At 35.1% G+C, this 10,083-nt stretch overlaps 1 protein-coding gene across 2 annotated transcripts; it reads right to left on the bottom strand.

Annotated features, from left to right (window-relative positions):
- Positions 1-1,073: 1,073 nt before the first annotated feature.
- Positions 1,074-7,554, bottom strand: LOC123541219 (uncharacterized). 2 transcript variants are annotated; one of them, XM_045326634.2, is made up of 3 exons: positions 6,736-7,554; positions 6,033-6,171; positions 1,074-3,956 (listed from the first exon to the last, which is right to left on the bottom strand). In XM_045326634.2, the coding sequence occupies exon 3, from the start codon at positions 3,928-3,930 to the stop codon at positions 1,600-1,602; it is 2,331 nt and encodes a 776-aa protein (XP_045182569.2). In that variant the 5' UTR covers positions 3,931-3,956; positions 6,033-6,171; positions 6,736-7,554; the 3' UTR covers positions 1,074-1,599. The 2 variants fall into 2 exon arrangements, with proteins under 2 accessions (XP_045182569.2, XP_045182570.2); XM_045326635.2 differs by having other exon boundaries at positions 6,038-6,171.
- Between the last annotated feature and the right edge of the window lie 2,529 nt (positions 7,555-10,083).

Here is a 10,083-nt window from a genome sequence, read left to right as displayed (position 1 = left end):
TTTTTACAGCTGCCACGTTGCACTTAAAGATTGCTGTTGTGATAGTTAATAAAATATGTAAAAAGATCCTTTGGAAACAAAGAATTCAACCAAGACGAATATTAGCAGACTCGGTTTGATTGAGTCTGTTCATGAGAGGTAATGAATGAAATGTACAACTTGTCTCACCCGTCATTTTGTAAGTAGAGAAATTTTGGGTTGTAAACACTAATGACCTAATAATCTAGTTTATTATTGATATTTATTTACTCCTCCGTTTACAAATCTCATGTCATTATCAAACTTATAAATCATTCTTAATGACAAAGATCGATAGGAATGGATAAACACTATCTAAGAGCGCAGTCTCACCAAATAGAAACCTTGCATGGACATGGATAGGTGTGTAATAACTGACACAAAAATACATGGACAAGGTAAAACAGGACAGGCCACAGGGACCATACAAAGGTGAGGATCCACCTTGTAATGGCCAGGCACAAAATACCACCTGAGCTCTCACTCATAACCTCCATCTTGTTCAAAAGGACACAGGAGAGTGTAAATAAGATATATATATATATATGCCCACTCGGTGAATCACTTATACGTAAATATAAACACAGAAAGTACTCGTGTAAATACATGTAAATGTAAAAAAGAAAACCTTGGGATTCAAACATCGATGTACGCAATGCCTAGACAGAAGTCACCATCAATAATGACACGATTTGAGTGAAAACCGCCCTCGCATTGAAACTACATGGAATGTTTGTTCCATAATGAGTGCTGCGCTATGTTAGCTTCATGAACTGCAAAACAGGTTTAAAATGGGACGCATACTAGTATTTTCGACAGGTTTGGTTCCCCAATTCATCTGCCTCAGTGTCTAACAGTCTTCTTCAGGAGTAAGCTATTATAGTGTATGTGTGTGTGCGTGTGTATGCGTATGAGCGTGTGTGTGCGTGTGTGTGCTTGCGTATACATGCGTTCGCGTATGTGCATGCGTGTGTGTGTATGTGTGCGCGCGCGCACCATCTACTCAATGTTTACCGGTTGAGTTCAGAACAACTTTTCGTGATGACTTATCGTAGAAGATATTATTGACTTTCGTCAGATTCAAGCTTTTTGTCAAAAATACTGACCAGGTGCTGAAGTTCAGGGGCTGGTTCCAAAACCGTGGACTCAGCAAAATTTAATTTCAACGGTGCTTTTGTAACATTTTGGAATTTTCACTAAACATAATCGAATAGCAACTTGCTAAAATCTTTATAGAGGATATTCTTGATTCCTCTGTCATAGCAAAAAAAAAAAGACAAAACCATACATTATTTTCAAATGATCTAATTTTTATCATAACAAAATTTGACCTTCACGACGATATTTATGTACTGTTACAATGTGCTTTAAAGAAGATTGGAAACAATAAAATTGTGCCATAAGTCATGACGCTGTCCGTGATAAGGTGTATTCTATTCTAAACATGTTGAGACAATTACTTGTGGAGAACAGGTTTGTACTGGTAGAGAATCCAGGAACACTGGTTAGGTTAACTACCCGCCGTTACATAATTGGAATACTTTTGAAAAACGGCGTTAAGCGCAAAACAAAAACAGTATTTTACATTGATGATATCCATATAAATACACAGACAAAACAGATGGCGAATATCGCGTGTATGAAATGTTGCACTTTGCCACTGGACGACAAATAAAAATTGAAAAATACCTCTACTATATATACGCACAATCTGAAAGTATTATTGTTTCCTACTTTATCGACTACACTTTGGTCTTTTCTAAAAGAATTCTTTATGAAATCATTAATATCTTGTAGACTGTCGTCCGAATCATCAGGCACATCTGCTGAATACTCTTGGAGAAAAAATGAAAAGCGAAATGGCAGTTGTGTAGACCGATACCTTAAAGTTATGATGTCGGAAAGTTTAAGAAGCTCGTTGCTATGGAGACCAAGAATCACCGCACTGAGAATCTGCCGGCATTCAGGATCTTCAGCGTATTCTTCAGACCATAGTATCACGACCTTTTTACAGTTCTGAATTTCTTCCGAAAATGTTTCAAATAGGTGACTACCTGACTGAATTAAATGACAAGGTCTGATTTTTAAATTCTGATTGTTTTCCATGTATGGTAGAAGCTTTTCTACAACAAAAGCTTGATCCGCCTGGCTTTGCTCGCAGAAAGATAAAAATATGTCATAATCCCTCTTATCAACACGTATTATATCCTTCCGTTCTAAACCCATGGATCTACGAGTAAGATGTAGAATAAAATGATAAATTTTGAATTCCACAAGTAGAACAATAGCCACTATGAGTTGCATTAGTGTATGTTCATGACTTTCAATTACTTGCATATGATGATATATTAATTCCTGTATAGTGTTGATTAATATAGCATTAGGGTTATCTTTACTAAAAGATGTGATGTTTGAAATCAGGTTTTTATACAATTTAGAAAAGAGAAACCGCGAATGTATATGAAAATAAGCACTTATGTCCGTGTAAGGGAGAATAGTTAGTGAATTTGGATGCAAAAGTTTATTGCCTGTGTTAAATTTTGCCTGTAGCAAATATCTACCATAATACAAAAATGTACAAAATGTAGTTTCTGAAAACTGGTCAATTTTCCTTTTATCAAGATTGTGCAACCTCTTTACACTGTCAGAACAGAATTGAAAGGGCAGTTTAAAACTTTTATTAAAGTCGTCGTTTATGAAGGTTATCTCCGATATCTTCTCTACAAATCTTAGCGGGAAAACATTTTGTAGTCTGAGCAGATAACCTAACGGTGCTCGTACAACGTGTTGACTTCCTGTAAACATATGTAATGCGACTGATGAATTTAACAGCAATTTATAATTCACCTGATCACTACAGATCATCCTGTCTTGAATTAAAAGCATAAATCTTTCCTTAACTCTATGTTTCTTACAAACAACAGTCCTTGCTAAGCAAGTGTATATATCGTAATCTGTTGTAGTTATTCTATTTATTGTCAAATTTGAGCTCCAAATAAGTTTCTTTGACAAACTATTCCTATGCCAACCTTTCGAAATTCTGTATCTTTCATTCGCACGTATGCTTATGTGTTCTGCACCTTTCATCCATCTAAATACAATATTGTTAGAATCACTACTGTTTATCCTACAATTGAACGTTACATACTCTCCAAGAATTGCAGAGCATGGATCAAGTTTGTTTGTTCTACCTTTGTCTAGTCCAAACTTGCGATGTGACATCGGCAGTATGTGAGTTATGAGATCGCATTTACGAATTCCACTTCCATCTAAAACTGGTGCTTGATACTGTACAATACCATTGTTAGAATAAAACTTGTGCAGAAACCCTTCATTCCGATGCAACCATATTACCATTGAACATAGCAATATAAAATACATATGCAATAATTTAAGAGATACATATAAACATGTATTCAATGACTCTTTTGAATTCTTCACTAACACTAAATCAATAAAAAAGAAATATACCTCTTTGTATAGAACAGGGAGTACCAGGCCCAATAATATAACTGTAAGAAACATTTCTTCAAACGTCAATATAAACAGCACTGGTGTAATGAATAGGACATTCATAGAAATAATTGCTCCAAATAAAGCTGTTCGCTGTCTCATAGTAAGTCTCTTCCAATCAAATTCATCTTCTCTACCCTTAGAACAGACTAATACATCCATATTTATAGTCCGAATGAATAAGTACAGGTAAATTATTCCGAGTAATAATTCCACATTACTGTGTCGGGAATAAACATCGTTTGACAAGAAAAGTAGTCCCCAACACAATATTTCACATCCTTGTGTAAACAAAATGCCAGTTCTTTTCATGTGATGTTGATAAATAAAAAGCTTCATGATCGTTTGCAAGCTGTACTGAGCCCCCTGCCCCTTGTTCTGTGCTGCTCGTGAATTCATTTTAATGTAGCGGCATTATTTGTTATCTAGAAATGATATGAAAAGAAAAGATAGTAAAAGCAACAGATTACATGTATAATTAAATATATATTATATATGAATCCGTTTTAGCGGCAATAAGACATGTAAGCAGTAGTTTCTTGAAATACCTTATATACTTTACGAAACTTCCTACGTCCCCTGGGTATATTTTTGCAATAGATTCCATATACAGGGTGTCCCAGAATATATGTCCACTTAACAAATGCTAATAACTTTTCACAGAAGAGTCACACATAAGCAAATTATATCTCATTTGAAAGAGTACATACATAAGTTTTTGTACATCAAACAATTACCTTGATTATTTACTTACAGTTTCTATAGTATATGTTCTAAGTGACCGCCATTATTTTGCCTGACTAGCTCAATCCGCTCTCTAAAGTTACGTATGACGTTGGCACATGTGTCTCTTGAATTTTTTCTTATCTCTCTCTACGAATAGCGGCTTTTAACTCTCTAATGGATGTTGGTTTGGGGTAATAAACATTGCCCTTCAAGTATCCCCACAGATGAAAGTCCAGGGGGCTGAGATCTGGTGAATACGGAGGCCAAACTTTCTCGGTTTTCAAAGAAATCAAGTGGGTGCCAAATGTTTGCTCTAACCACTTTAAAACATCATTTGCAGTGTGGGGGGTCGTCCCTTATTGTTGAAACCAACATCTTTCATTCACTGTTCCCTTTTTTATCAGTTCTGGAATGAACTTATTCTGCAGAATTTTCAAGTATCGTTTAGCAGTCACGGTACAACACTCGCCATTCTCCTCGTAAAAGAATGGCCCGATTATCCTGGATGCACTCACGGCAGCCCAGACGGTAACTTTCTGACTATGCAGCGGCTTTTCGTCATGAAAGTCAGGTTTCGTAGATCCCCAGAAACTGATGTTTTGCTTATTGACATAGCCATCAAGATGAAAATGTGATTCGTCGCTAAACCAAATACTGTCTGTTAATTCTTCATGTGACCGCATCCACTCTGCAAATGCAATCCTTGCTGAAATGTCATCGTCTTTTAAGTGTTGCATCATTGAAATTTTATAAGCTGTTAGCTTCAAGTCATATTTCAAAATTCTATGCACTGTAGATTTACACGTAGATCTATATGTAATGTCACTCAGTACCTTTCTTACAGATGTTCTGGGAGTTTCTCCTACAACTTCAGACACTGCTTGAATCAGTTCTTCGGAACGGGCACTTCTCGGTCTCCCGGCATTATCTTTCCTGCGATCTAAAACTGTTCCATGCTTCTCAAATTTTTGAACTACTCGGATGATTTGTTTATTGGAAGGTGCCTTTATTGAAGGATGCATTTTAATCAACTTTCTTCGAACAATAGATGGAAATTTGCCATTTTCATAGTAGAGCCTAACAATTTCAGTAATGTCAGCCATCTTGGAAGCCTGAATATGAATGACGTCATTGATGACGTCATCAGACGTTACCGTGACATCCCACGATGCCGTTTTTGCAATGAGGAAAAACTTACATCCATTACTTTTCATCTGAGACCAAATTTGTTAGTATTGAAGCATTTTTGACAAAGTTATTAACATTTGTTAAGTGGACATATATTCTGGGACACCCTGTAATATAAAGAACATTTTTGAAATTTATGGTTTGATCAACGTATTAAAATTTCAATGAAATCGGAAAAGGTTGAAATACATTTCAATTCATTTTTGTACCCAGTTTTAAAAGTCACAAAAATTCATATAAACATCAACTGACATTTGATACACTGACATACCTATTTTGTTTTGTAAACATCGTAGTACCGTGTGACGTCACTGTAAAGTTACCAAAAAAAAAAAACTAACTGTTTTACTGATGCCCTATATTTTGCATGTACTTTTGAAACCTCAACGTACGCATAACATTTGGCTACGCCTGTGCCCATTTATAATAAGTATCAACACATTTAACCGCTATCTTAATAATGTTATTAAAGATAAAATCAATACTATAATACCGAATCGCTATATATGTTCTCATATGTATACATGAAATATACACAATAAATAATCGTGAAGATTTTTTAAATATCATCGTTTAACTTAACTTACCAGACCTTGAGTAAGTGTGTGGACTGATGAATCACTAGCCGCTTCGCCAGTAGTGTAGAACGAATCCCATAAATATTAGGTAGCTTTTGACTTCTCTCGATCGATCATTCTCACTGTGTACAGACTACCTTGGCTACAGCTGAAAGCACATGTTTACACATTTGATATTTTCTCAGTCATGCTAAATATTTATTTCATATTAAAAGTGATATCACAATATTACTATACAGTAAATAATGTACCCAAAATGGCATACATGTCATTCATGACAAGAATACATTAATCCAGCTGTAATATAAACGCTATGTACTATATAATGATATCTAATTTATTTGGTCACATTATTATACGTAACTAATATATATAATACTGATAAAATATTTCTCGGCTTGTATATTTTGTTTGGTTGCCGTCTGTGAAAAAAAAAGATACATGTATATTTAAAAAGAAAACTATGTTTCATTCAGTGTGTTGACAAAATTAGCTATGCATTATGTACAGTCATATGTCATCATTTCCCTCTTTATTCGATGGCTGCCGTCCAGTTCATAAAAGAGTGTAACATATACTAGTAATATTTGGTTAATGTGGTTATTACACAATTAATAGAATAACTGCTAGGAAATTGTTGGTAAAAATAAAAATAGACTATTCAGCCGTACAATATGAAATGGTATTTCATATGAAGTTTCAATTCACCTACCTAGGACTTTTGAGACGTCAATATTTTCCCCAGTCTCGGTCAATATTATTTTATTATCAGTTCCAAGTCAAATCATTGAGCAGCAAAACACGATGCACTACGTTGTCCATAACCCTGAGCGTGATTAATTGATATACAAATCCTACAGACATGGCAGTTTTGGAAGCATATTTAGCGCAAGCAATCAATATAATTGATCGCGGCCGAGGCCGCGATCATATTGAATAGGACAAGTATTTGCACGATGGGGAAAATATTTCATGATGGACCTGTCAATTCTTTACTTATGGGTGAAACAGGTCTCATAAGCGTAAATACGACTAGCTTCTACTGATTATAAAACATACCGTACGATTTGTTGTGAATCAACTGTTGTTGTACTTTTAGTAGTTCAACCGCCACCCTTGTTTAAGAGCAACATTTAAAAAAACACGTTTTTTTTCATCCTCAAGTAATAAGTAAGTAGACTCGCCCAGTTTAATCAATCTAGACGCATAATCTACATAGAGCGCTTACTTCACCCGATTTACATTCGGAACATTTTCACGCGTTTCGGGCTTTATCGTATGTTTAACATGGGATTTTTGAACCGTCCAAAGATGTTGGAAACTTTTGTCTCATTGTTTATTTTTTTTTAATAAAAATGTTACTGCTTTCATTGTCTACCTTTTTTTTTCCACCCTTGCCTGAAAAAACAGTAATGAGTTTGTACACTGTTCAGACAATTGTGCTCTGTTGAAATTTAACCAAACACAAGTTTACCTGCATAAACAGAAAGCATGATATGTCACCATGCGCGGATCCAGATGGGGGGTGGGGACCGGGGTCCGGACCCCCTCTGGAAAATCTTTAAAAAAAGGAAAGAAGACAAGAAGGAAAGAAAATGTTTTTCGAAAAAGGCAACATTAGGACTGCATGTAAAGTATATGCGGCTGCTGCTACATACGACCCCGACATAATTCATATTATTTATCTAAAAGAAACTAAGAATTTTACCTTCAAGAAAGCTTGATTTTATCATTTTCGCAAATTTAACAGGTTAGTCCATAAAACTGTCCCAGAATGCAAAAAATGAAGTGCCAAATTGCAAAATTTCCAGGGCGGGTGGGGGGTGGGGGCAGGGGATCGGACCCCCTCTGAGAAAATTGGCTGTGTCCCTGCATGGTCACTATACCTGTCCAGTACTGGACATTATGGTAAACGCTTCATTCCTGCACAAATGACAATTTCGCAACTTCTGTCCGGTTTGTACAAATTTCTGGCCGCGATAAACCATTTGACTTGTAGCCGACTTGGTTCGATTGAGCCCGTTTATGAATCATTCAGGTCAGAGACCACCAATTCAAAAAAGTGAAAGGAACTTACTGGGAATGAGGTAAGTGTATATCTGGGAATAAGGTAACGTTTGTGCGTTCTGATTGGTCAGTCATGTAAACAAACCCAAGAAGTGATTATTATTTTCAAAATTGATATTTTTTACTACATTTACAGTATCTTATTATAGATTTTGACAAAATTTGCTTCATTTTATTTGTATTGCAAAACAAGTTTTATCAAACGAATTTCGAGATCCCGCCATGCCAATTATGTAAACAGGGGGTCATCCCATTCATACGAAAATTACTTAAATAAAGTATCACTATTCATATGTTTTTCGTTCGACAGTTTTGGTAGAACTAAGATACTTCATGAAAAACATGTAATAAGATATGCATGTGCATGTTTCGATTTATGGAAGGCCGTACACGCCATATAATGCTATAATGTAAGTCTATGGGAAAACAATTGGTAGTATCTAACATGCAACACCAAACAGAAACATTGAATGGTCACCGTAATCTCAAATGCTAGAGATTTACAACAACATGAACTCAAGCCGACTCTCATTTTAAGATAAATTCTCTTTCTTTTCTTTCCCACTCAGTCGTATTCTTGAATAATGTCTGGTCAGACTGTCGCCATCTCTGATCTTCCAATTATTTCAATGTGGCTGTCACAATCTTCAATTATCAAAACAAAAAGTAATGCATTTTATCTTTTTTTTTAAATTGTTTCTTTTCTCTTCACCTTTTAACATGCTATCATGCACTGATCTTTAATTTCAGCTTATTCTGCCCTAGCTAATCAGTGGAATGCTAGACCTTTCAGAATTTATTATCATCATAGCTAAAACATCGGTGTGCAGCGTTTATTTTTTTTTAAAACGTGACACTCACATAGCCACGTTTATAAATTTCTCTGATCTTAAAACATTTTGCGATGTGAAATTGAATAATGTGACTTTTAACATTGAACACATAACAGTACATGAAGTTAAAAGTCTTATTAACACTTTAAACACAACTAAAGCAACTGGTGTTGATGGTATAGGACCTCGTGTTATAAAAATGTCCTCTGACTACTTAATAAATTGTATAACCAGTTTAATAAATAAATGTATTGACCAGAGTGTTTTCCCAGAAAAACTTTACATAAAACTGGCCCTCCAGACGACCCAAATAATTATAGACCTATTTCTATTTTACCGACTTTATCAAAAATATTTGAAAGGCATGTTGCTTTACAATTACAAAACTTTTTCAGTCAACTGATATTTTGCATGCGGCTCCGTCAGGTTTCAGAAAAACCACTCGTGTCACACTGCCTTAATTCACCTTGTAAATAAATGTTTGAAAGAAATAGATTCGGGTAATGTAGTCGGCAGTCTTTTTCTTGACTTCCGTAAAGCATTTGATTTGGTTGATCACGAAATTTTGCTTCAAAAATTGAAATTGTATCATTTTTCTCCCTCCTCTGTTGGCTGGTTTCGATCTTATCTTTCAAATAGAACGCAGTCTGTTAAGTTAAATACTAGTGTTTCTAATGAATCATTCATAAAAACACAGGAGTGCCTCAAGATTCAATTTTAGGCCCTTTATTGTTTCTCTTATACGTACGTTAACGATTTGCCTTTACATTTGAAAAATTCTAACCTAGACATGTATGCTGATGATTCAACTTTATATGTGGCTGATCTTATTGAGTCAAATTTACAGTCTGACTTACATATCATAGATAAATGGTGCGCTGCAAACAAAATGGTACTTAATCCTGTAAAAACTACTTCGATGCTGATAGGTTCCCAGTATAAAATAAGACATTCTGTCTCTCTGAATCTAACAGTGAATAACTGTCGTATAAATTTTGTCACAAATCAAAAAGTTTTAGGTGTACATATCGATCAGCATTTAAAGTGGGATGTTCACATAGAAAATGTCTGCAAAAAATTATCTAACAAATACACTTCTACGAAAGATCTCAAAATTTCTTACACTAGAAATGAAACAAATGTTTTATAATGCCTACATC

The sequence above is a fragment of the Mercenaria mercenaria genome, chromosome 16, assembly GCF_021730395.1.
Source record: "Mercenaria mercenaria strain notata chromosome 16, MADL_Memer_1, whole genome shotgun sequence".
Lineage (NCBI taxonomy): Eukaryota > Metazoa > Mollusca > Bivalvia > Venerida > Veneridae > Mercenaria > Mercenaria mercenaria.
This window is presented reverse-complemented; position numbering and strand designations above follow the sequence as displayed.